This window comes from Mauremys mutica, chromosome 3, assembly GCF_020497125.1.
Source record: "Mauremys mutica isolate MM-2020 ecotype Southern chromosome 3, ASM2049712v1, whole genome shotgun sequence".
In the NCBI taxonomy this organism is placed as follows: domain Eukaryota; kingdom Metazoa; phylum Chordata; order Testudines; family Geoemydidae; genus Mauremys; species Mauremys mutica.
In genome coordinates, this window is record NC_059074.1 from 110,761,019 (window position 1) to 110,788,558 (window position 27,540).

The window sequence follows — 27,540 nt, forward strand, 5'->3', positions numbered from 1 at the left end:
AATTAGATCGAGAGAATGACGATGCTTGGCCTGGTACAAGACTGATATCACTTCAGGTGCTGGGACAATGGAAAACAAAGTAGGAAGTCATGCATGTGAGGAAAAGATACCAAGACAAACAAACTGTGAGAAGTGGGGAAAGGAGTGGAGCAATGGGAAGTAAGATATAGATGGAGCAGATTTAGGAATAGCGTTAAAAGTGAGGATGAGGCTCTTGAACTTTATTTGGAAAGAGACAGAGCCAAAAAATGGACTCTGACCATGTCACGATACTTATAAAGCAACAGGAAAGGAAGACCGTTTTAGCTATTGAATGTGGAAAAGATGTGGTAAAGGAGGAGGCTACGGAATTCTCGGGGAGAGGGGAGAACTGTGATGTGAGCCAGTGTGTGTTAGCAGAGAAAATGAAAAAGAAAAAACAGATTTTAGAAATTTTAGAGAGAAATGGCAAGATCTGAGTATTAAGAAAGGAAGAAAAAGAAGAGTCAATAACTCCAAGATTCTGAGTTTGAGTTATGGGTAGGATGATGGGGAGAGGACTTGAGAAGAAAGATTAGAAGTTTTAATTTAAGAAAACAGTGGGATATCCATGAGGAGAGATGAATAAGACTGAACGAGATAAATATCCAGACAAAGGTGGGTTTCAGAGTCATTAGATCAGAGATGATGAGATGACTTATTTATAATGCAGTTGCAGCTGGTGGACATCCCAGTCAGGGATTCTGTGCCCCACTTACGAGGCACTACACACACACAATGAAGAGACAATTCCTGTCTGAAAAGGCTGGGAGTATATGTTGTGAGACAATGAGAGCAGAGAACACCAACTATAGTCAAGTGCGGTGAGAGAAAGGAGACCAAGAACAAATCTTTGTGTTAACCAAACAGAGTAAGAGAAGAAAAAAGATGATCTGCCAAAAGGGAAAGGTCAGCAAGTTAAGAGGAGAAACGGGAAAGAACACAGTGATGGAAGCCCAAGTGGTTGGTCAACATTAGGAATGCAGTAGAGGGATCAAGAAAATGTGTTCGGAGAAGAGGCTCTTAGATTTGGCAAGGAAGAGATTGCTAGTGACTCTTGCAAGCAGAGTTTTAGTACAGTATATAGGACTGAGGCAGATCAAGGAGGGAGCTGAAGGAGAGGAAGAAAAGGCCCAGGGAATAGACCACCCAATGCGCTTAAAGTTAAAGGGGAGGGTGAAAATGAGAGGGGGAGGGGGAAACTGCGAGAGGAAAGAAAGTACTGTATGATCAAGTGAATGTTTCTTTAGGATGTGTGAAATAACAGTATTCATGAATTCAGAGAAAAAAGCTAAAGGGAAGAGAGCAATTAACAATAGAGAGAGATGGGAAGAGGGAGAGAACAAGACAGGTTAGGATCCAAGAGATAACACTGGTCTACAATTTTTGAGAAGTCGTCTGCTTCAGAGATAAAATGTGCTATTTATTATGTATTTTGATGTGCTGAATTCAAATATGACAATTAAAACAACTGATTGGCTACTGTTTCTAAGTTATGTAAGTTTTTACATTTTATGTCTATGTATATTGTGTAGATAGTAGAGTTTTAATCATAAATTGTAAACCTAGGTCTTTTCATGTGTTTATGGTGCTTTACATGATAATATTTCACCTGTCCTGTTTATGTAACACTTTAAAAATCAGCAAAAGGGTTATATAACTAAAATTTATTATGAAACAAAAGGCAAAAACTATTATGTACATAGTTTAGTCCTATTCAGTGTCTACTCGGCGCTTCTTGGCTTGTCTCTTGTATTCATTAAATGGAGCATCTCTTGTCACTGTTCAGCAATAGTCTGCAAGCATTGATGGGCTCCATTTGCCCTGATAGCGTTTCTCCATTGTTGCAATGTCCTGGTGAAATCTCTCGCCGTGCTCATCGCTCACTGCTCCGCAGTTCGGTGGAAAAAAATCTAGATGAGAGTGCAAAAAATGTATCTTTAGTGACATGTTGCAACCAAGGCTTTTGTATGCCTTGAGGAGGTTTTCCACCAACAACCTGTAGTTGTCTGCCTTGTTGTTTCTGAGAAAATTTATTGCCACTAACTGGAAGCCTTTCCATGCCGTCTTTTCCTTGCCACACAGTGGTCAAATGCATCATCTCGAAGAAGTTCACGAATCTGAGGACCAACAAAGACACCTTCCTTTATCTTAGCTTCACTTAACCTTGGAAATTTTCCACGGAGGTACTTGAAAGCTGCTCGTGTTTTGTCAATGGCCTTGACAAAGTTCTTCATCAGACCCAGCATGATGTGTAAGGGTGGTAACAAAATCTTCCTTGATTCAACAAGTGGTGGATGCTGAACACTTTTCCTCCCAGGCTCCAATGACTGTCGGAGTGGCCAGTCTTTCTTGATGTAGTGGGAATCTCTTGCACAACTATCCCATTCGCAGAGAAAACAGCAGTACTTTGTGTATCCAGTCTGCAGACCAAGCAAGAGAGCAACAACCTTCAAATCGCCACAAAGCTGCCACTGATGTTGGTCATAGTTTATGCACCTCAAAAGTTGTTTCATGTTGTCATAGGTTTCCTTCATATGGACTGCATGACCAACTGGAATTGATGGCAAAACATTGCCATTATGCAGTAAAACAGCTTTAAGACTCGTCTTCGATGAATCAATGAACAGTCTCCGCTCATCTGGATCGTGAACGATGTTGAGGGCTGCCATCACACCATCGATGTTGTTGCAGGCTACAAGATCACCTTCCATGAAGAAGAATGGGACAAGATCCTTTTGACAGTCACGGAACATGGAAACCCTAACATCACCTGCCAGGAGATTCCACTGCTGTAGTCTGGAGCCCAACAGCTCTGCCTTACTCTTGGGTAGTTCCAAATCCCTGACAAGGTCATTCAGTTCACCTTGTGTTATGAGGTGTGGTTCAGAGGAGGAGGATGGGAGAAAATGTGGGTCCTGTGACATTGATGGTTCAGGACCAGAAGTTTCATCCTTTTCCTCTTCCTCGTCTGACTCAAGTGAGAATGATTCTGGTGCATCAGGAACCGGCAGTCCTTCTCCGTGGGGTACTGGGTGTATAGCTGATGAAATGTTTGGATAATGCACAGTCCACTTTTTCTTCTTTGACACACTTTTCCCAACTGGAGGCACCATGCAGAAGTAACAATTGCTGGTATGATCTGTTGGCTCTCTCCAAATCATTGGCACTGCAAAAGGCATAGATTTCCTTTTCCTGTTCAACCACTGGCGAAGATTTGTTGCACAAGTGTTGCAGCATATGTGTGGGGCCCACCTCTTGTCCTGATCTCCGATTTTGCAGCCAAAATAAAGGTGATAGGCTTTCTTAACCATAGTGGTTATACTGCGCTTTTGTGATGCAAAAGTCACTTCACCACAAACATAACAGAAGTTATCTGCACTGTTCACACAAGTACGAGGCATCTCTGCTCACTTTGGCTAAACAGAAATGTGTCCCTTTGCAAAATCAAACACTGACAAATAAGAGAGCATGACACTGTATGATTTCTAGAGCTGATATAGGGCAATTTGTTCAGCAGAGTGATGTAAGCTTCATTATGATTGCCTCATCCATGACTTCTAGGAATAACATGATGCAATTCATATCATGTATGACGCAATACCAGCTTCAGATTGCATCATTCATTGTTTTGCCTAAAAAGCAAGTACTGTCCAAACCCAGTCATAGATTTATTCATAGATCCAGTCAAAGATGTATTTTAGTCATTTCTGGTTTAAATTGAGATCCCTTCCCTTTATAACTCACTTATCCTCCACTATTCCCAAGTCAAGGGTTGTATATACTGACCCAATAGCATAACTTGAAAACTAGAGCCAATCACCAATTTTAAGCATCATTTTCGTTCTGTGACCCAGAATTAGTAAAGTTTGACTACATTTATTTCAGAAGCATTTTGGCTGTAGAGCAGTGAGGATTGAGTTGAATTCAAACAAAGTTGAGTCTTCTGTTAGTTGTGATTGTTAATGCTTCTCTGCTGGAGGACAGGAACAAACTTCCATGTAATAGGCACTTGTTAGGCCCTTCCTTATGCAATCATTTTTTTATGCTGCTAATATGTCTGGATTGAGAAATGTTATGCTATTAAAGCTTTCAACATGGAAAACAACCCCGTTTTAATTGTAAAAGCTCCCAACTTCCAAGCTTATTTATATTTTAATACCTTTCCTGCCTCCTCTTCTTAGGTAAAGATTTAACAGGACCTATTGCAGTAGCCCTCCATCCTGCACAGATCTGCAGGCGCCTGCTCATAGCATTTCTCATTTTATTGGATAAAGTGCCCAGCTATTAGAGCTTGGCACTTCATTGAACTAGCATCTTATGGTACAAGGCTCCTTTTGCTTCTTGCAAATTCTTTAGCTTATTAGGCCACAGTTTCTTCCTCATCACTGCACAGCCGACAGATGCAACACCAGAGGCGATACTGTCCTCCTCCCAGTGAGGGGAGAGGGGGACTGAGGTGGACTAGATTGAAAATTGAGGGTGGGGGGGTAGGGCTGCACTATACATCTTGTGGGGGGACACATTTATTTTTTAACAATATGCATTTAAGTGTGCATTTTATCTGTTCTCCTCAAAAGGAGAATAAAAAAATATATACAGACAGATTGGTTTTAAACTTCATCTATGGCAGCTCACTGGTGCAACATTTATTCACAGAAAATCAATAAGAAAAATATGTAAGCCAAAAAATAAAATTATACTAATAATATTAACAAATAACAATAAATGTAAACATCTGAAAAGAATTATTGGTTAAATAATACTAATAGGTAATTACTTTAAATCCGAGAATGTACTGTATTATATTTTAAAATTAACCATTTGCATGCGCAAAGAAAATGAACCCCCCCCCCCCCACACACACACTATTTAAAGCAAAATAAATAACTGACCAAAACTACATACACTTTTTTTCCCTAGCTGATTGAGGACATATTTCCATTCCAGTCAAATAAAAACCCAGTCAAATTCCTATAATCTGAAAATTCAAAAATATTTAAAAGCTGGGTGGGTTTTTTGGGCAGAGGGTGGTGGAGGTCACTCTGTTGTGCACCCATGTGAGCCACAGTCTTTGTTAAAGTAACAAAAGCAATTAGGCTCTTAACTAAGCCAATGGCCAATTAATTAAAAAAAAGCACAAAATAAATAAAGCACTGCTAATAAAGCAAAAAACCAGAAGCTGACAGGCATAAAAAATCAGAATGTAAATACAAGTAATTTCTTAAACATAAAATATGGTTGCTTGCAGCCGGTAAGAGCTGCTCGGGCAGGGGGTCTTGGCTCCAGGGCTGGTAGAGCCCTTGGGGAGCAGCTTCCATAGGAGGCAGGGCCCAGGAGCCCAGGCCAGAGCAGGTCAATCTGGGTCACTGTGGGGAGCCCCGGACCTTCACCTGCACTGGGCAGCATGCCCCAGTGGGCAGGAACACGAGCTTGGGGCTACTCTCAAACACCCCGGCTCCCTGCCTGTGCCTACTTCTGAGCTCTGGTTAATGGTGGCACTGCCCCCAGAACTGGGCACCCAGCCAGCAGCCGCTGCTCTCTAGCCACACAGCTCTGACGGCAGTGCCACTTCCAACAACAGCACAGAAGTAAGTGTGGCAATGCCATACCATGCCACCCTTACTTCTGCATAATATTTGACCTTTGCACTGGGAGGGGTGGCAACTGGGGGACTAAGGCAAATTTTGGGGTGACTGTAGCCTCCACAAGTCCCCGCACACAGCCTTGCACACCTTTTCCATATCTCAACAGCAGGCAAAATATTGTCCCCTGAAGCAGGGACAGCAGAATGGTGGAACACTACAGCAGCCAAAGAAAAAAAGGAAAACATAAAGTAATTTGTGTGGCTGCACAATCTTATGGAGGGGCTAATTACCCTGAATTTAAGTCTTTAGGACAGGAACCCTCAATCTTTTCTCATCTTTGACTTCTGAAAACCACCTCCATTTTCCTTTAGTGATACTATATCTCAGACCCCTTACATGCATTTCATAATCCCGTGTATGTTCCACCCCACACATAGCCCCCTTACAAACACTGCTTTCTGCTCTCTGATTCAGATCAGTAATTTTTTTTTCAGTTGGTCTGCAAGATTAGCCATTTACTCCCTGTCTTCAGACCATGATAGATGTATCTTTTTGCCTTGAAGTCCTTGTGCTAACACTGTAGCACAAAAAGAACACATCTCTGCTTACATATCTCTCATAAAGCGATGTGTTAGTATAGAGATGTTGAACGAGCCTTGCAATGTACGTTGTGTTGCTTAGCAACTACGTGACTCCAGGTTCTTTCAAAAACCTCTACAGATAAAAATAAAATCACCCAAATTCTTCCATAACCCTTGCAAAATCACTCATCTCAGCTCAGTGTTAAACTGTTGCTTTAGTGATCATGTTGTCTAAATTTACTGTACAGAAAAGTAAGAAGGAAGGGTTGTACTCTCTTATCCCTCGCCCATTAAAATATTTATAATCACTTCTGATTCTTGGAATGAGCACAAATGCAAACAAAGGTGAGGGGAGCTTTTAAATATTAGCAACCATGCACATATGCGGCACCATTGTGATTTGGGGCACCCTTTTTTAAGTAATAGAAAACAAAATCCTATGCATGTTCATTCTACTTTTAAATATCCCCAACTTTGTTTAATATTAGGAAAACCGCACATTCCTCCATTCAGTACAGGCCCCAAGTGAAGTTTTAAAATTGAGTTCTGTTCAGATTGTATTAACTCAGAAATATCTTAATAGATTTTTAGGAATCTTTCCAAAGAGATTTGCTTGTAGGGTCAGTCTGAACATATATTTGATAGCCCCTCAAAAGGTAATTTTAAAAGAAATGTAAGAGAAACTAAAATACGGTTAAACAATGAAAGTGTCAGTTCATTCATAACCATAGTTGCTACCTTGACAAAATATAATATAGTGCTAGATTGTATCTCTACGATTTGCCTTGTGTAAGAGGTGGTGCATAGCTGAGCTTCCCAAGGAGTAGATGAGGGAACAAATTGCAACTCTTCACTGTGAGAGTCATAATTTATGCCCTGGCTCTTTCCTTGCTCCATTGGGATAGTAATCTGCTGTTGATTGATGCTGAGTTCCATTTGCCAGGTTGTTTGGGGGTGCAGAGGTGGGGAAGAGGGGAGCCAAGTCTCCTCTCCATCCACTTGCTTGGGAGGTGAATTAGCAGATTTGTGGGGGCAGTCCTCTCCCTGGCACTGTGACTTGTAATGCTAATGCCCCATACAAGGGAGTCAGGAGTTGCCTTCCACATCTTGAGTCAGTTGCAGGAGTTCAGAGAACGTGATCTTACCCCTATAATCTTGGGTTGAGAGTGCTGTCTGTAGTGTATGAATGATGCTGGGGCTCTATGGGGAACAACAGCATGTAATAAATGAAAGTATTGTAAAACATCTGCACAGTTAAAGTTGCATAGGCTACTTTAACTGTCATTTCCTGAGTTGTGTGTTCTATTCTCCCTTTACTGAAGTTCCCTTTTTCCTTGCTTCCTCTGCTGGCTCTACCAGCTCTTTCACTAGTTCAGGAAAGGTGGGGAGAAAGAAGGGGACATGCAAAGGAGAAGAGAGAGTGATAAACATCAATGGTGGGGGGTGAGAAGGGAAATCTGGGAGAGAGCTGAAGGGAAATTGAGAGAGGGGAAGAATAAAGGGAGAGGGAGAGAAAGTTCACAGATGGGAGAATAAAGAGGGAGTGGGCTTTTACTCTAGGCTGGTTTCAGTGAGACATCATATTGTCTCTTAAGGAGACTGGTATCTCACCAGAATCACCATGTGGTTAAACCTTCCTCTTTGTTCTACTTGATATACCACATCCAGTCTCTTCAGCAATAACTGTAATAAGCGAACACATTCTGGCACCTCCACCCTATATTGTTGCAGTAGAACTCCTATCCCCATTCTGCTGTCCTGGGTCCCAGTTCTCCACAATTAGAAGTTGTATTCTACAGGGAAAGAATTGGGACAACTGGTGCAAAGTCTAGGTAGTTCTGTGGGGGTCTCATATTCATTTCTCACAGGGCTGCCTCTTAAATCTTAAGACCTGGCATGGAGTGTACTTATTCAACATAATTGCAAAATAGTTGAGCCATTAGCTTGATTTTTCCTCCTGCACATTCATTCAGCTCATTTCTGCCAGTAATGCCCTCCCTCTTCCACCAAATAAAATTCTGACCCCAAAAATAGTATTACCCTGAACTGAATTTGCTGCTTCATTTCTGCTGTCTGTCTAATAAGGATTTCTATTTCTGATTTTGAACTCTTACTTTTAGTCCATAGGAATTACTTCCCCTCTCTCTCCAGTCTCCCTCTCTCACAATGTACATTTTAAAATAATATATAGTTAGGCTTTTAAAAGGGGCTGTTGTCAATGCATGATAATTACAATACAGATTTGAAGATTTACTAACTCTATGAAATAAAAAAAATCAGTCAAGAGGAAAAAGTCAAATATCTGAAAGGAAAAGAAGACTGTCACACTGCAGTGTATGTTATTTAACAGTTAAAGTATGGTTAGTAACTAATGCACTTTTAAGAATTACTTACACAGAGTTACTGCATCCTTAGCTATGGAGAAAATGAGTAGGCAAACATTCCTTTTTTTTTTTTTGCCCATTAACTTTTACTGCTTGGTTTATGAAACATTTGATTGAACTGCTACATGAGAGAGGAAACAAAGCTATGTCTTATTTCATTGTTTGTTTGAGCAATTAAAGTCTGCCATTCAAAAACATTTTTGGTTTTCAAAAATGCACTTGAGAAATTTAAAAATCAGTTATGGCCATTAGCAAACCTTTAGAAATATCTATGTATATGATAATGCCTTCATTTAATTATCATATGATTTAAACTCTCTTTTTAGATTCTTGTCCTAAAATCTTAAGAATTGGTGGAAGCACCAATTACATAGCAATAGGAACCACCAGCCTGAATCCATGTTGTACCTATTATATTTAAATAATTTATCAAACTAAACTAAAGCATACAGATTATAGCCAATTTAAAAAAATACAAAAATCATTATGTAAATTCATTTAACACTACCACCTCTTAATAATGTAGTAACACTACTCATGTTTTTTTACTTAATAATTAAAGTAAAGGAGAACATTTGTCTTTCCTTGATGTGGTGAATTTGTTTCCCTCACTGTGAAGTGCAGAGCTTTCTCCAGCTTCTGATAACCAAGTGGATTCGAATATCTTGAAAATAGCCTAAAAAGCTTTTATTAATTTAAGTACAAAGTACTTAGCTTCTGCTTGTGGGGCAGGTTCTTCTCCTTCATGGAAACCTTCTAAGGAACTCTCTCCCTGAGGATGTATGCTGGAGACCATCAGTGGCTATCTTTTAGACCTGGTCACTCAAAAGCCGATATAGCCATTTTTGCTACCTTTTGTCACTGGTCCTTTTGGATTTTTTGCCTCTTTTCTTGACTGTGTTTGTTTTGCCTCACCGACTTCCTAATTTAATTTGTATTTTTTATTATTCTTAATCTCAGCTCTTTTGTTTATCATTAACGAGGCCAAAAGGCTGGCCTGTGCTCAGGGCCGGCTCTACTGTTTTTGCCGCCCCAAGCAGAAAAAAACCGCCACCCAAACTGCTGAAGTGCACACACACACACAAAAAAAAAAAAAAAAAAGCCGCCCGGACTGTGCTGCCCCAAGAATGGACGAGATTCCACCCCTTAGCATGTGCTTCCCCAGGCACGTGCTTCCTCCGCTGGTGCCTGGAGCCGGCCCTGCCTGCCCTTATAAGCCCCTTCTAACTAATCACAGCAGCATGCCAGATACTGTACTCTGAGAGTTCAGCAGCTTTTTCATAGGGGAGATAACATTTTAATAGAGACACCCTTATTGACTACTTCCCTTTCCTATTCGATCATGCAACATTACTGTGGAAATTGTCAGTTACTTACATGGAAAAGCAATTAGCGTTTAGTTGTTTGTTTTTTGTTTTAAATAGACAGTTAAGTGCTCTTTTGCTCTTCATTTCATCTCTTGCACAATTTGTTTTGTTTCTGTCTACTGCCCTGCTCCTTTGTCCATGCATCTTTGTTGCCTGCTCCCCTTCTTGTCCATTGCCTTTTATATGATTCTATGCTGCCTTTTCTTCCTTTCATTCTGCAGATGCTTTCCTTGGTTCCCTTGCTTGGTTCCTTTCTCCTCTGGAATTTCCTCTGCTATTGGTGGTTTACCCTTTTCAGAGGACAACTTCTGTTTCCTCTCTCCGTCTTATGCAGCAGAGAAACCAAAGTTGGCTTCTGCGCATTCTCTCCATCAAGTTATACAGGTCCATAGAGGCTCTCTTTGCTGGAAACGAAAAGGGCAGCAGCATGTGACAAGCCAGTAAGTGCTCTGCAAATACCAGTGATCCATGGACCATAGTTTGGCAATCCCTGCAGTTTTGTCAGATGGGTCCTTGGAAAAAATTAGATTTCAAATAAACATTTTCTGGGCTCTCTATCATATCCCATTTTCTCAGGGATTCTGGAGAAGGTACTAGAAGGGTAAGGTCAAGGTGTCCTAAAAGAAAATAAACTGTACTAGTAGGTGCAGATTACAGGGTTTACCCAGCAACCCAAACCCCAGTAAAACAACCACAGGTAAGGGATGTAGGTTGGTAGCAATACATATTTTGTGAAATGTTGATGGTAGAATTTTGCATGCTCCTATATGTATTTTTGCCATGTTTTTTTAATTTGGGAGGTTATGCCTTTGTATATGTTTTTTGCAGTCTAATATGGTTTCATTGTTGTGTTTAATATTGTTTGGTAATTTTTAAGTTCACCTTACAATCCATGAACACAAAAGGATTATGAAAAGGGTGAAATTAATTACTATTTCAGTTTGACACACAAGTGAATGTTTTGAAACTGAAATGTGCCTTATTTTTAGAAGTTCTGATTACAAAACCATGAAGGGTTTAAATTTTCATTCATAACACTAAATTAAAACTGAGGTTTTGTAAATAATTCAGATACCACAGGGATTGCATTATAAATACCTATAGAGGTCAATAGAACTACACCATCATTTCTCCTCTCTATACCTTACATGTTTTAGCCCTAATCCTTAGTTTTAGGCAAATTAGTTGTCCCATTTAAGACAATGGGATTATTCATATGCATAAAGTCAAGCATGAGCCTAAGTGTTTGCAGGATTGGGGCCTTAAAGAGGCATTTGGCATATGTTTCCAGAGATTCCGTGATAGCAATTGAAAATATGCCATACATTTAACACTGCACATAAATCTGGAATATAATTGCAGTTAGATTTCTATGTGAAATAAAATAGTCAAAAAGTAAAGAGGTAGTAATATGGATGATCTGAAAACAGATTCCATGAATCTCTCACATTCTCTGAACAATTTTCTTTGCATAGTGCAGCATACCAACAATATTTCAAAATCTATCATGGTGTGTCCTAAATGTTAAAATATAACACAAATATACATGTTTAAAATTCTTGCCTGCTTTTCGCATGTGTTGCAGGTGGCGTACAGAGTGCCAAATTAGAGCCTTATCCAAATCATTTGGAATAAATAGTAGGTTAAGATTTAACATGGCATTAGTAGAGATCCGTGAGAGTAACAGAATTGGAAATAACCTCTATCAAATTAGCAAGGAACGTCCGTATCTGGCATGCTGAGTGTACCTACTAGGGTTTTAAATTGCAATCTGCATTACTTTCCCTATTCATTAAAATCATCAGTAATATAAATCAAGCTACAGTAGAAGTGGGTTCTTGGAGAACACATAGATTTCCTACATTGAATCTGTTTCTTATTTCCATCACATTGTTTTAATGTTTCTTTTCTTTCTCATTCATAGGGATGCTGGCGAAAGATCATTGTGGATGATACTATGCCTTTCAACGAAGAGAATAATTTGTTGCTTCCAGCTACAACCTGTCAAACTGAACTTTGGCCACTGTTGCTGGCAAAAGCAATCATTAAGCTGGCGAACACTGAGTATGTTTAGTGAGCTCTTTATCAGTTTGTTCTATAAAATTAGATGGAATTAATAAGCAACAAAATTATAATACACATGGTGAATGTTTGTTGCAAATTATTGTAATGGTAAATGTGGTTTTTGAGCTCTGATGTGAAAGCTGACACAGTAAATCTGTGTAGTCAGTTTTCTCAGCAGCTGTAGCAGACACAGCGCTGTGTGTGTGTGTGTGTGTGTGTGTGTGTGTGTACACTCTGAAAGCTTCATAGAAAATTAATCCAAGAAATCTTCTTAACTACCTTGTCTGCATGACATTACTGTGTGTGTTGCAAAAAAACAAACCAAAAAACCCTTCACATGCAGAGTAGAAATGTCCCAGAAATTTTAATGAGTTTGGAGGAGTGGAGATAGATGACAAATCCAAGGTAACTTACATGCAATATTGTCATAATGCATAGTGGTTCTTGCTTTCAACATCGGTAGTTTGTCAGTTAAATATCATGTCTTACAGCAGTGATGCTAAGCTAAGTAATGCATAACCAATCAACATTGGACAAGTAATATACAAACTGGAAGTGAAAACAAAATAACTGAGTCTCTGCTGGTGGAGTTAGTGATAGTAATCTGCAATGCCATATTATAGATTTGGTTCTGTTCAGTTGTAAGCCAGGCCAATGAAGATACGAAGTGCTCTGCTCCCAATGGGCTGAGCACAGTGGGACTCGTGTTTCTTGGGAAAGGAGAAAGGAACTCCTCCAGCCAATTAGGGATAGTAACGATACACTCTGAAAGGATTCCAGTCCACTACATCTCGCTCTTTAAAGAAGAATGGAGTCAGTGTACAACAAGAGGTTATTAATTGGAGACAGTAAGGATGGAGACCTTAAAGCCATGTTTATATTACACAGTTTTGTCGACGAAAGTCATCTTTCGTCAATAAAACAGTGGAGGTGTACATACAGCAAATCTCCTCCAACCAATTTAACTCTCCTGCTACCCTGATATAATAAAACAACCTGGATGAGCGGCATAGAGTTTTTTCCAACAAAGTTAGTGACGCAGTGTCAAGGTAGACACTGCATTGCTTATGTTGCCCAAATTGCCCTCCAGGAGACGTCCACAATGCCATTCATGACTGCTCTGGTCACCACTTTGGGCTCCGCTGCCCTGCAGCCAAGTACACAGACACGTTCCCCTCCCCCTTTAAAGCCCAAAGAATTTTTGAAATTCCTCTTCCTGTCTTCCTTGTTGTGGACAGTTCACATAGCATCTTCCCATTTGAGCATGGCGGCTCACTGAAGCAAACACGCTTCTGCGTGGAGTTGTTGGATCTACTGGGTCTGTGGGGAGAGGAGGCTGTGCAGTCACAGCTCCACTCCAGCCATAGAAACTTTGCCTATGGGCAGATTGCTTACGGCATGGAGCTGAAGGGGTGTGAGAGGGAGACACAGCAGTACCGTGCCAAGATCAAGGACCTGAGGCAGGCATACCAGAAGTTAAGGGAGGCCAACTGTTGGTCTGGTCACACTATCCTCTGCACCAACCCCACTTTCACCGCCAGAAGCCCTGTGGGGATGTTGGAGGCAGTGGCCAGCAGCGTTAACCCTGAGGATGAAGTGGTAGACAAGGAAGTGGAATTGGAGGAGGATGGGGGACAGGTGACTGAGTTGTTTAGTGGCGTGATGAGCCAGGACCCGTTTTTAACTCCGGAGTGGTCTTGCCAGTCCCAGCACTCCGGCTTTGGTGCGCCTGATACAGGAGAGCGCCCCAGTAAGTACTCATTGGGCTTTGATACTGCAGGGAGAAATGAGATAGAGCTATTTTTTTCCCAGGGTAGAAGAGGGATAGATATAACCAACAGTAGCACTATATGCATCTGCCTCTCATTCCTCTGTGTAGCTAGATGGAGGTGGGGGGCCATGGAAAAGTTGATGCACACCAGGATGTCCTGGAAATCCTCCATACTGATCTCTAGGAAACTTTTTTGTGGAGGTATTCTGCAATCCTCTGCCGAGGATTCCTTGGGAGGGCTGCTTTGTTCCTTCCCCTGCAGAAGGAAACTTTTTGCCGCGTCAATCAGCAGTTATGTCTGCAGGCACCAGAGCAGCACACAGGTGAGCAGCATATGGACTCAGTATGCAACCACACACATGCAGGAGCTGCACCCTTGCATCTTTGGTCACCCTCAGGAGTGAGATATCAGCTTCTATCACCCCCATCTATGGAAAATGGTTCCAGTATTCAGAATAGTATCCCTAGGAGATTGTAATGATCCCCCTCCCTTTGTCCCATCTTACTCCCTCTCCCTTGTGCCCAACTCACCATGGTTAGGGTTCTCTCCATGTTGTGTGCTTGCCAAGGGAAAATGAGAAGGTGGTGTATGTAACCTGTATGAATCAAGGCTGCCTCTGTCTATTTCTTTAGTTTCTGCAGATGTGGCCTTGAGAGTCTCCTCCTGTACACCAGCTGAACAGCTGTGTCTGTTAAGGAGACCAACCAGGAAGAGTAAGGAAGGTGTATTCAAGAAGGTGCTACAATAATCTAATGCTGTTGATAGCTTCTCTCCAAGCTCCGTGCTTGCTATCAATGAAAATAAGAATATATAGCCAGGAGAGGAAACGGGTAGGAGTGGATGATTTAGTTGCTCAAGGACCAAACAGACATGCTGAGGTCCTTGATTGTGCTTCAGGTGGAACACAGCTGTGCTCTCCTCCCCCTGTAGCTCATTCAGAACTGCCTTCAATGCCCTCCCCAAACACATTCTTTGCATGTTTCTGGGCCACAGCACTCCACTCCAGGCACTCCACCCCTAGGGGCATGTTTCACAATGACAGTTGGACATATACACAGCTGTGAGAGCCTTATTAAAAAGTGCTCTTCATTGTCATGTCCCTTATAGATAATATCGATGTCTGTATAGCCGTTAAATAAAAATGAGCTTAGGGAAACAAAATGAATCTTTATTAGTCTTCTACACATGAAGGTTGCTGGTGAAATTCACACACAGTAGCAATTGGAGCATTTGCATAGTACACCTATTGTTTAAGCGCTTCTTGCTGTTGTCAAGGTTTCTGGTGTAAGGCTTTATGAGCCACGGGAGCAAGGGGTAGGCTGGGTCTCCGAGGATCACAATTGGCATTTCCACATCCCCAATTACAATTTTCTGGTCTGGAAAGTCCCTGCTTGCAGCTTTCTGTGTAGGTCACTATTCCTGAAGATGCACGTGTCATGCACCTTCCCTGACCACCCTGCGTTGATGTCAATGGAACAACCCCAGTGATCCACCAGCTCTTGCAATACAATAGAAAAGTAGCCCTTTCTATTGATATGTTCTGTCACAAGGTGGTCTGGGCCAAAATGGAATTATGCATGCCATTTATCGCCCTGCTCTAGTAGGGAATCCCATTGCTGCAAAGCCATCCATTATTTCCTGACATTGCCCAGAGGCACAGTCCTTCATAACAGGAGATGATTAATGGCCCTGAACGCTTGCATCACTGCAACCCTCACGGGACTTCCCAACTCCAAACTGATTCACAACTGATCGATGGCAGTCTGGAGTTGCCAGCTTCCACACAGCAATTGCCATTAACTTCTCCACCATGAGGGCAACTCTCATTTTGGTGTTCTTGGGCTGGAGGACAGGGGAAGCTCAGAACACAGCACCAGGAAGGTGGCTTTGCACATTCAAAAGTTCTTCACTCTGCTCATCCTCCCCTACCTGCATCATGATGTGATCCCACCTCTCAGTGCTTGTTTCCCAAGCCCAGTACTGAGAGTCCACCATGTGCAGCTTATCTGTGAATGCCAACAGCAATCTTGAATTGTTTCTTTCCATAGCACACAGCAGGACAGGCACCATGGTGGCATTATCAGATTGCAGATCATGAAATACTGCAAGATCAGCCGCATTGTGTTCATAACACTCATCACAAGACAGACAGGATCCATGCTTTTAGCCAGAGATGGTGGACACACAATTTACAAGGGCTGTTGAAAAGCAGTGTAAAACGTAGTAGGAATGATGGGATGATGAAAACTATGATAGGATGCTACCTTATATGATAGGATTGCACTGCAATCCTTTCCCAGAGCACCCAGTGGCAGATGGTGGCAAGTTGCACAATGGGATAGCTACCCACGGGTCCACTGCTCTGTATGTCGATGCAAGAGCACCAACTGGACACACTCTGCCGTCACAAGGAGCATTGTGTGGATATGCACCAGCGGTTTAATTACAGTGGTGGAGGATTGTCAACATAACTTAAGTTGACTTAACTTTGTAGTGTAGACATAGCCTTAGTCTATTGCTAAAACAGAGAAGAAAAAATAGAATCAAGGATAGATTTTCATTTGTAACAATATAAACAAACGTTATCTTTTTTAAAAGGGAGGTTGTATTTAGCAATAAGTTGTAAATTTTAAAATTCTATTCTGAGAATGAGTAGTGTATTTTATTAGGTCAATTTTTTCTTGAGAGTGACCTTTAAAAAAAGATTAGGACTTTTGATTAGGAAAAGGAAAGAAAAATAGTGGAGCTGGAAAGTGGATTCTGAAGAGGCAAAGTTTAAACTGCAGTCTTTATTTCTGTGGCAGTCTAGTGGATGTATTTTGTAGTATTTGACAGAAAGGGTCACATCCTGCATATTTCAAACATAATGTTTGCCAGTCACTTAAGTTATCAATTCAGAAAGATTTTCGTAGTTCATGAATGATATACTGGATATTCTTTGACTCCTTGCTGGGCCTTTACATTTAGTGTTCAACTTTTGAAATAATTACCGGTATGCATTTGTCAAGGTACCTTCCCCACTCTGAACTCTAGGATACAGATGTGGGGAGCCGCATGAAAGCCCCCTAAGCTTTTTCCTACCAGCTTGGTTAAAACCTGCCACCACCACCACCACCAAGAGATTTAACAAGAAACAGGGAAAGGACCACTTGGAATTCCTCTTTCCCCAAATTTCCCCTCAAGCCCTTATACTCCCTTTCCTGTGGAGGTTTGAGAATAATATCGTAACCAATTGGTTACAAAAGTGATCAAAGACCCACACCCTTGGATCTTTGGAAAAATCAGTCAGGTTCTTAAAAGGGTTTGATTAAAAAGAAAAGGTAAAAATCATCTCTGTAAAATCAGGATGGAAAATAACTTTACTGAGTAATCAGATTCAAATTTCTCAGAGGAACCGCCTCTAGCCTTAGTTTCAAAGTTCCAGCAAAACAGGGATACCTCCCTCTAGCAAAGGAACATTCACAAGTTGAGAAAAACAAAGATAAACTAATACGCCTTGCCTGGCTGTTACTTACAAGTTTGAAATATGAGAGACTTGTTCTGAAAGATTTGGAGAGCATGGATTGATGTCCGGTCCCTCTTAGTCCCAAGAGCGAACAACACCAAAAACAAAGAGCACAAACAAAAGCCCCCCCCCAGATTTGAAAGTATCTTGTCCCCTTATTGGTCCTTTGGGTCAGGTGTCAGCCAGGTTACCTGATCTTCTTAACCCTTTACAGGTAAAAGGATTTTGGTGCCTCTGGCCAGGAGGGATTTTATAGTATTGTCTACAGGAGGATTGTTACCCTTCCCTTTATAGTTATGACACCATTCTTATAAAAGATAAAATTAAGGAATCTGACTATATCAAATCTTTACAAAAATAAACATCATAGAGACAACTAAGTATAAAAACATGTAGGAGATATGTTTGCTAGTATTTATCAAAAAGTGTAATTTAGAGGTACTTTGCTTAAAAAATAAAACCGACAAACATAGAACTATGGTCTATGTATAAAAACATAGACCATCACAAGATATTGATAATTAGGGTTTAGTCATGATTTTGTCACATGTATTCAGCAGCGTGGGGGTAGCACTGCCCCAGGACCAACTTGGGAAGCAGACTGTGGCTCAGTCACAGCTTGCCTCTCAAGTCCCCTCCTGCTCCAGGGTGATGGTAGGTTTGGGGAGCAGGGATGGACCCTGCGCCAGAATCTGGCTCTCCACGAGCAATTGTGTCTCAAGACTTTCAACATTTGAATCATGTTGTTTGCCTACACATAAGTGAGTTCTGTTTTTTAGTATACTGCAACGTTAGTTATGGAAGTTTAAAAAAAAGTAAGTCTAGGCTGAAATTTTCAAAAGCTGATTAGTGACTTAGAAGCCTAAGTTCCATTTTCAAAAGAGATTTTACACTTATGAGTAACTAAGGTACTTTTAAACATTTTACCTTTAGTTTAATTAAATATAAGTTTAGAGGACGTAAGACTGAGGTCTGAGAACCCAGCAAAGAGACATATATGTGAAAGTTAATTTTGTGTGGCATTTATAAGTTGGTAGAGATATCAGAAATTTTATTTATAACAAACTTCAGATAACCTTTTGGTTTCCAGTTTTATTTCATCTCATTACTGTCATGTGACATTGCAGAAACAAGTGCTAATTGTAGGAGAAGATTTTCTTAAAAGGGTATATTATACACTTTAAATAAATTTAAAGGAGAATGAGCTGCAGCCAATGAAGCTGAAAATGTTGAAACTTCAACTGGAAGATCTTTAGCAGCAATGGATTCAGGAACATCCATAACTGCTCTGTGTGTTGATAGCTTGTTTTACAGTAATTTGCTAATCTCTATATGCCTGATCTAACCTCTATTAATGTTATTGTTGACTATTGACTTCCATGGGAGTTGTATTAGGCTCTACTTAACTATAAATATTTTAATATTTGAATTTCTTGTAGTATACACGAAGCTGGAAAACGAGAGCTGGAGGAATTCACAATTCTCCATGCACTTACTGGATGGATACCAGAAGTTATTCCTCTCCAGTGAGTTCTTCTGTTAAGCAATTAAATACTATTTTTCGAAGCGCCTAGATGAATTGAGATGTGGGCCTTAAAAATCAATTTATGAAAGGTCAGGTTTTTAACTCTAACAAGTGGGGAGATGTGTGTTTAAAGACTTTGGAGGTTAGAAGCTTGCAGTCTCTGAAGAATTTTGCTAAATTTATGTCTGCAAGCATTTCTGACACTTGTGAAGCTATTACCAAGGTTAGAGCTGTCGATGTTTCTTTTTAGTTACACTTTTTAACTCATATTGAACCCAGCAATGAAAACAGTCTACTTTGCTAGGTATGTCTGGTTTACTCTGACATATGACAGGCAAAGATTATTTTAATATATAGTAGCATCACTTTGTATAAGAATTAACTGTAGAAAACACAAGAAATCCTATGTGTAACTAGAAACAAAGAGGTTGAGTTCAATTGACTGTTCTTTTCACATTTCCAAGCTGATGCAACTTGTCTACTTTTATTTCAAGCTAAACAGTCATACTAAACTTCATTTAATAACACTCTTGCTCCCATTCTCCCAGCCCCCTTTCCCCGATAGCTCATATTCAAGTCCATTCTGAACAGCCAGTGCAACAGGCAGTTAGTCTGACATCCTCCTTTTTTTGAGTGGCTGATTGGGATATATGGTGTAGTAGGCTCTTTTTGTAAAAGAAATAGTACTTTTGCAACTGGTGGCCTTTTAGTTAATGTATTTTAAAAGAAACAGTTAAACATTAAATGGACTAATATTCCAATAGTAAATAGTACGTAACGGGCCAAAATTTCAGTCTGGCCTTATTTAGGGCTCCTACTTGTGCTTGCAATTTAGGTTACCAGGTACTTAGCTCTTTAAGCCCCAGAATATGCCTGCAGATCAGAAATTTAGACATCCAAGTGACCTAAATTACAGGGGTCATATTGCAGCTGCAATTTACTACTTCAGCAGTGAAAGCCAGTGTCTGCAAATCTGACCCTGAATATTATTTTTTGGGTTTTTTTGTTCATTTTGCAAATAGGAGTGAGTACTACACTGTTGCTGAGTGCAGTAACACAGAGCTGCCTACAGCTTGTTGCACAATAAACTGTTGAGGGATATGGTTGTAAGTTTTTCATGCAGTTACTGTGGGGGTCTGTTCAGGTTCCCTCCACTCCCCTGCCCCCTCCACATCAGTTGATCAGAGTTTACTTTATTTCTGGATGCAAAAATCCCCTATGGGGAGCCAGCACAACAGCTGCCATCATATCAAGGGACTGTTAGACAGTCTTTGTTGGAATCCATGGGGAGAAGGTGTTGGAGCTCGTTTTATTGAGGTGAATAGGAGCGGCTAGAAGGACCTTTGGAGGGGTGTTTCTTTTTACAAAATCAGGATTTACTTATTAAGATGTTTACTCTGTCTCAGCTTAAGATCCTACATTATCGTTCTAGTGTTGCAGAATGATCTACTGAAGATTTCCCCATTAGTTGTAAAGTGTCAGGTCTTCCACAGCAATGTCTCCTAACAAGCCTGAGCACAGGATGGCTCACTATTCCTTGATGTGCTGGCTCCACTAAGCAGTCTGTCTATAATGCCTAGCACAAACCCTGTTCTTGCCAACTCTTGTTGTTTTTCTGACAATTATACATGAAAACATATAAATACAGCAGTGTGATTGTTAGCTGAAATAATACACTTACTTTTCCAAATTGTCAGATTCAGAGCAGAAAGCCTTATTCGGTAGCAAATATAAGTAATGTTGATGTATTGTATGTATTTTTTAAGGCCTGGATATTTGGATAAAGTTTGGATCTTTTTAAAAGACATAGTGCCAGAATTTAAGCTACCAAATGAGACAACTCCTGAACTGAAAAATCCTCTGTCAGATATGAAGGCTAAAGAAACCAAAGGGCCTGAGTTAAAAAATGAAATTCCAGTTGCCAGTAAGCAAGCAGAGAAGGCTGAGAAAATTGGCAAAGGTAGGAAACTCCCGATACTGTAAAAACTTTTCAAATTGAAGATACGCAAAGTTGACATAATGCTCAGCATTCAAGCACATCCTACTTTGTTACACTGTATGCTACTCTATAGGCCCAGTCTTGCTCCCATTGAAGTCACTGGACCAAATTCTGCTGTTGGTGACACCAGTGTAAATCCAGAGTAAATCCAGTTTTAACTGTTGACCATAGTGGTAGCAGGGTTTGGGGCTAATTTTTTTTTGAAGCATCTCCTCCCTTTGATTCATTTGTGGCAGAACACTATGTTTCACTGTTTAGCACATGGACATTTCCATAGAAACGTGTTCCTTGTAGAAAGAAACAAGTATATAGGTTACAATTTGCCCTAAGGTGATTGACCCAGCGTAATTCTGACCAAGAAGAGCTTGACAGCATTATCTTTCATAATGGGTGTTACAAGGTGGTGATTACTTGTAAGGAGCTCAGAAAACTAAAATTAACATGAATATGCAATTTCAAAAGTGGCTTTGCTTATTTTTGTAAAGTAGGAAAGGAAGATAGCAGTGTTTTTGTGTATATCTTTGTGAACATGCGAGTGTATATAAAAATCTGTTCATATAGGTTTAAATCAAAATGCAACTATAACTTTTCTATTCATGGTATTGAAGGTGTTAGTATATTTAACATTTCTTGAATTTAATTTTCTTTAAAATCCCATTTGAATTTAAATAGGAAAGTAATGTTCTAGGTTTATTAATGCACTTATTCCACAGTGTCATTCTGCAATGTTTAGATCTCATTCTTATTTCTGTTAGCTTCAGTTTTTACTTTACAACATAAGTGTAGTTCTGCAACAACTCTGTATGTTATAAGAAAGGACAAGCTATAGACTGAATCCTGTGTTCACTGCCTACCCTAACTTAAACTTAAAGATACTGGGTGAGATCCGGAGTTAGCCCCTCTCTGGTCCCTGCGCACTGAGCAAAAGAGCCAGAATGATGTAAAACCAAGGAACTTGAAAAGCCCTGGATCTAGCCGGGGGATAATTCCCATTGTGCAGGAACTGTGGAAAATAGCCTCAGGTGCCTTCTGAGGACCCTCTCTCCAGCCTTGACATAGGAAGCTTCATAGCTGTTCCACAGGCAGGATTGAGGGCATAGGGTTGCAGAGATCCTGAGCAGAACTGTCCGCTATAGGGCAGCCCAGGGAGGCTGCTGTAACATAGCCCCTATCTAAATTACAACAGGGACCACTCCAGTCCTTGAAACAGCTGATAATCAGGAGGACACAGCACTGGCTTAAAGCCATCTTAGTCCCGCCACCCTTTAGCTGTGAGTTCTGTGCTGTGCCTCTTAAAGGTGCAACAGAGAATCTTACCCTTTAAATATATTACTTATTTTTTAAATTATTTGCTTTAGAAAATTAAAAGTGCACAGTTTCTGAAGTCTTAGATTTGTATCAGTGATGGAAATATGGTATTAACCTATAAGACTAACTCTTGCATGTTGATATTATTATAGGTGGGGTTAATAAGATCATCTATAATTAAGGTTGTTTGATAACTCCCATTATAACCACCATATTTTCAGTTGTTTATATTTTTGGCAAACTTTAACTGTTTGGATGAAATTTTCCATTCTGGGTTTGTGGCTCATGCTGAATTGTTTTGGAAAATTTGGGCCAAAACAGCTGAATCACTCAGGTTTGGCCCAGTTGCTCCTCTGTGATGACAGAGGAGCTGTTGGGCCAATTCTGCACTTATAGGCAGCCGTCCAGAAATCTGTCACCCTAGGTAGCTGCCTAGCAGGACTATAGCTAGAATGGCTTCTGGTCACCCTGCTTGACTCAGGTAGTGTGGGGAATGAAGCTGCCTGAGTCAATTGCAGAGAAGTCAAGAGCCAGACCTGTGGGAAGAGAGCAGATGAAGTTGATTGGGACAAGGAGTCTGCGGTGACTGGGGGGAGGAGGGGACTGGAGGCTAGCTAGACAAGGGGACTGGGACTGGAAGCTGGGTCCAGAATCAGGTGGAGATTCAGAGGCAGTTGTCAGTGGAAACGGATCTGATGAGGACCCAGGATGGGGATGGAAAACTGGGAGTGACTGGACAAGGAGCGTGACCAAGGAGCTGAGGGCAATGGAGATTGGGAGAGACTGAGATCAGATGAGGAATCTGGCAAGTAAGATTGGAACTGGGAGCCTGTAGGAATAGGGATCAAGGATATGGGGGTGGAGAGACCAGAGACCGCAGATGAGGAAAGAGAGAGATTGAAGATCTGGGATGTGGGGAACTAGGACTCATTGGGGGCGGGGAGGGGAAGGGTAAAAAGACTGGGAATGGGATTAAAAGCCTGAGAAGTGGAGGCTTGGACTGGCTAGGTAAGGAGAATGTGCCCATGAAAGCACACTCTTTACAGAATCTGGAATAGAATCAAGGTTCCTGAGTCTCACTATTCCTCTGGTACCAGAAAACCCTCTGGGAAAGTGTCCCATCTTCCTCGAGTGCTAGTCCACACAGAGTATAACGACCTCCTCCTGCTATCAGTTACTCTATTAGTTCAAGTGGCACAGGTCTGTGTGGTGGATTTAAGTGCTCCATCCTTGCTGGTGACCCATCACGTGGTGTGTGCGCGCGCACACACACACACACACACACCTATGTCAAGGAAAGAAAGCCAAGCACTCAAAAGTTAAATGCCAGAATTAAGGTTGCCCATTTCCCCTGATCAGGTCCATTAATGTAAAAACTTCAGTGCCTTGTCTCCACTAGGATTTTTACAGGTTTCTGTCTCGATGTAAAAAACAAAACACAGCCTTTGTCTTTATTGTGCTTTCTCAATCTATTCTACTTATCTAACTGAACAAGAATTTTACTCTTTTTCTTTTAAAAAGCTTACCTGAAATACTGATAAGACAATGAGGTTTCATGATTTAAAGGCATTACAAGGAAAAGAAAAGATGTAGTCTTTATTCTGTTTGGTAGATAAGCTGGAACAAAGAGAAATTGGAAAGAAGAAAAGTAGAGATGGTGAAAAAGAAAAAAACAAGTCAGCACCTCATTTTGCACGAATCGCTACAGACATTCAAAGTTCCCTTCAGTCCTTTATTGAGAGTAAGTTATAAATGCTCGTAGAATTTAATCAGTTGGTTGTTTTTGTTTTGCTTTTTTACACAGCTATGAAGGTATTATGTGTAGTTGTTTGTCATCAACAACCAGCAGGAAGCTTGTTAGTTTGACATCTGATTTATGTTCACTGTTAGTGGAGTAAAAGAACTACAAACTTTAAAATTTATTTGAAAAAATATCTCTTCTTGTTTAATAGTTGTGGATGTGTAACAGGCTCATTTCTGGGCCAGCAAAAGGCAGTATTAAAGCACATTATGGAAAGAAAAAAACAAATGCCTTAATAGTGTGATGGTATGTTTAAATATGGAAAGGAGAGGAGATACAGGTCTCAGTGAACTGGAGGTTTTCTTAGATCAATAAAAGGACAGGCAGAATCACCAAATAGTGGTCAAGAGGCAACATTTCTAGAAGATTTTTTCTTTGCTGCTATTACATGAAAGGAGAAGAGACAGTTGGTGGTGTGCAATAGAAGATGGGTGTGAAGAAGAAATGGAGGAGGAAACTGATTCCGGTTCCATGTCTGGTGGAACCAAAGTACCCTTTGGTCTCAGGCCTACTTCAGAGACCAGATGAAATGCAATCATAATACATGTGAGAGACCTTTGTTCCATGAGAGTAAATAAAGGGCTGTTGTTACTATTTAGTGGGACAATGAAATCATTTGAAAAGCAGTGATCCGTGGTATATTTCAGCCAAATCAGTAGAGCTATCATATCCTGAATTTTTAGGTATGAAAAACCCGAGACATCTAAAGAGCTGCAAGAATGAAGAACTAAGAAAGCTAGCCCAAAGGAAAAATTAAAACATGTTGTGGAGGCATTAGCAAGGTGAAAAGAACCAGAGCTGAGCCTGAAAGTCCCAGTCAGGGATACATGTTCAGATACTTAGTAAATGTGTGTGATAAGAATCTGGATAGACTAGAACATAAAAATCTGAAACTTGTAAAGAAGGAGTCTGTAAGGTGGATAAAAAATGTAAGATTGGTTGGCTGTGAAAGAAAGGAGAGTATTACATTTTAATGTTTTTGACAAAGTCCTGAATTCAGTCATGCTGTCTTCCATAATTTTACTTCCCATATTTTCCAATATATGTATATAGGAGACTGACACAATCTCCTTCACAAACATTGAAAAGCTGGGTCATCTATCCTCCCTTTTAATTTTATCAGCTATGACTATGATTGAAAAAGAATTTGGAACTTTCAGGGTGCTTAATACTGTGGTAGATCTTACTTCATTCCCAATGAGGTTGAAGTAGTGTGCTGAACACCATATAATATTCTCTGTGTTTCTTTTCACACATAATATCAATAGCATTAAGGAGGAAGACATTTTCCTTGTGTGAATGCTTTTAACCATTATTGAAACATTGTTTGTTTGACCAACCATCCTGTATTAATTTCAGTATTGATTATTCTAGGTCTTCTTTTTTTCTTCACTTGCCACATGTAGTATTGGCCCTCACATTTAACGTTATCTGAAAGAGTATATCCAGGGCAAAGTGCTTCACTCACTTTTTTTAAACTGCTGAGTTTGTGCTGCATGGAAAACCATGTTAGCATAAAAGAAGGTTGCAACTCTCCTAATAAATTCAAGTGTTTGCCTTTTAGTTTAGTGGCATAATCATCAATTGATCTTTGCTATGTCTGGGGTGTCAAAGATGAACAGAAACTGCTCCTGAATGACAACAGTTTGAAAGCAAAGGCTCAGGAAAATACTAGGTACGAAATGGAATGAACTTAAAACAAATGCTGAGGTTCATCAGAGAGTTGAATAACCCTTCATCTCCGAAGTTATCAAAAAAGAAGATGGAAATGCCTAGGTTGGGTGTTAAGAATGAATCCAGAGCATCTGTAGTGGTAACCATGCCCTTGGACAGCTGGAGGAACATGTAAAGGGTCTGACCTAAATAATCTCTTCTGAATGGTACATAAAGGAGGGAAAATGTCTGGGAGTTAACATAAAGGACACGTAAAGAGTGATGCAGGATAGACAGGGGTGGCAGATCCTTGTTCGTGTCCTAACTGACGTTTGAAAGTGCAGGAAGGGTTCAGATTCAGAACCATGAGGCTGGTGGTGATTGCAGAAGGTTTCTGAATTACTGCTGAAAGTCTTGGAACGGGACCTAAATGATCATTGTGCAGCTATGGCATTATCTCACCTTCAGCAGCATGAAATTGCTCTTTCATTTCAGCAAAGTTTCCCTCAACAGCGCATTTGATCTTGAGGAGTCCAAAGGTACTGATCTCCTGTACTTTTTGAGATGAGCATGAATTCTTCCTACATTGCTGTAAAATAACTCTTGATAAAGTTTACATTTTACTTTTTAGAATTACAAAAGAATTTGTCTTCATTACATGAGTCCATTCAATCATTTGTTCTTAACTACTTATTTTAAGTTTAGTCTTCATGTACGGATGTTTGGTAAATGCTAATCACTTGTTTATTATTGATCAGCAATTTTCATAATTACTGCTTAGAATGAGAAAGGACCCCTTGGTGAAATCAATGCTGGGAAGACAAAATATTGAAAAATAAGATTAATGGTCAACTTTATATATGATGGTTATCAGAGGCCCTTCCCAACTTTTAGAAATGTCTAGATTCTAGCAAACCGAGGTCCCTAACAGTTCACAGATCTCCTCTTCCTCCTCACTATCCAGTGACAATGATTTCACCCACTAGCTATGTCCTTTGCTCCAGTCACTATTGATCAAGCACAACTCCACTAGGCTTCTAGACAATTCGTTATCTTTGTTGTTGTTTCTGAATAGCCCTAACAGTCCCAGACAGGAAGGATGTTCCAGTAGTTAGGGTACTAGCATAGGACTTGGGAGACTTTGCTCTGCCACAGACTTCCTGACTGATCTTGGGCAAGTCAGTCAGTCTCTGTGCCTCCGTTTCTCATCTGTAAAATAGGGATAGTAGTATTTCCCTGTTACAAGTGTATTGAGAGAAATAATACAGTAAAAGATTGAGGTACACAGATACTTTGATAATAGGGGAAATGTAAGTACCTTAGGTAGTTAATAGGTATAAAAAGAGCCTTGATATTCTTACAGTTTGCCTTTTATCTGTGCAGAATAGTTAAAGTTTTCACTCACAGATTGAAATTAGAGGCTAATATTTTTAGTTTTAAAAAATCTTACATGTGTATGTTGTGTTCAGGTGAATACTTCAGAATGACCTAGAAGAAAATCCTGATAATTCTGAAAATAAAAGCCCTTTGGCCTTCTCTTTAATAAACAAATTTTCCCGGAGTTAATTCTAAATGCTTTTTTGCTCCCATGGGGGAAAAAATGAGCTTGCTCAAAATGTAGTGTTCTCTGAATGAATTTACAAAACAGCAAGATCTAAAACCGTGCAACTGCTGAGTCTCAAATCTTTAGCAGTTGACTGAACAGTTTGTATATCTTCAGTGACAGATCTAAATGATAGGCATTGCTGGGGCTAAACATTTTACTAATGCTGTGGGTTGTAACACTTTTCACCTAATAATGCACATTTAGCAATGTTACCCGTTTTAACCAAATTTACAGACATCGATTTCATGCTATTTTACAGAAGAATAAATTTCCCCCTTAATTTTTGTACAGTGAAAAAAAATCAAATATTGTTTCATTTTTAAAAGCAGTCAGTATATTCTATTAATGTTAAAGTGGACATGATATAGC

At 40.2% G+C, this 27,540-nt stretch overlaps 1 protein-coding gene across 3 annotated transcripts in view; it reads left to right on the top strand.

Annotated features, from left to right (window-relative positions):
- Positions 1 to 27,540, top strand: part of ADGB (androglobin) — a 215,269-nt gene that overhangs the window by 51,469 nt on the left and 136,260 nt on the right. For 2 of the 3 annotated variants that reach the window (XM_045012031.1, XM_045012029.1), the window contains exons 6-9: positions 11,863 to 12,002; positions 18,719 to 18,805; positions 20,571 to 20,764; positions 23,724 to 23,852. In XM_045012031.1, coding sequence (XP_044867966.1) covers positions 11,863 to 12,002; positions 18,719 to 18,805; positions 20,571 to 20,764; positions 23,724 to 23,852 — 550 coding nt within the window. The remainder of the gene's footprint in view (positions 1 to 11,862; positions 12,003 to 18,718; positions 18,806 to 20,570; positions 20,765 to 23,723; positions 23,853 to 27,540) is intronic. The other variant, XM_045012032.1, reaches the window with a different exon arrangement.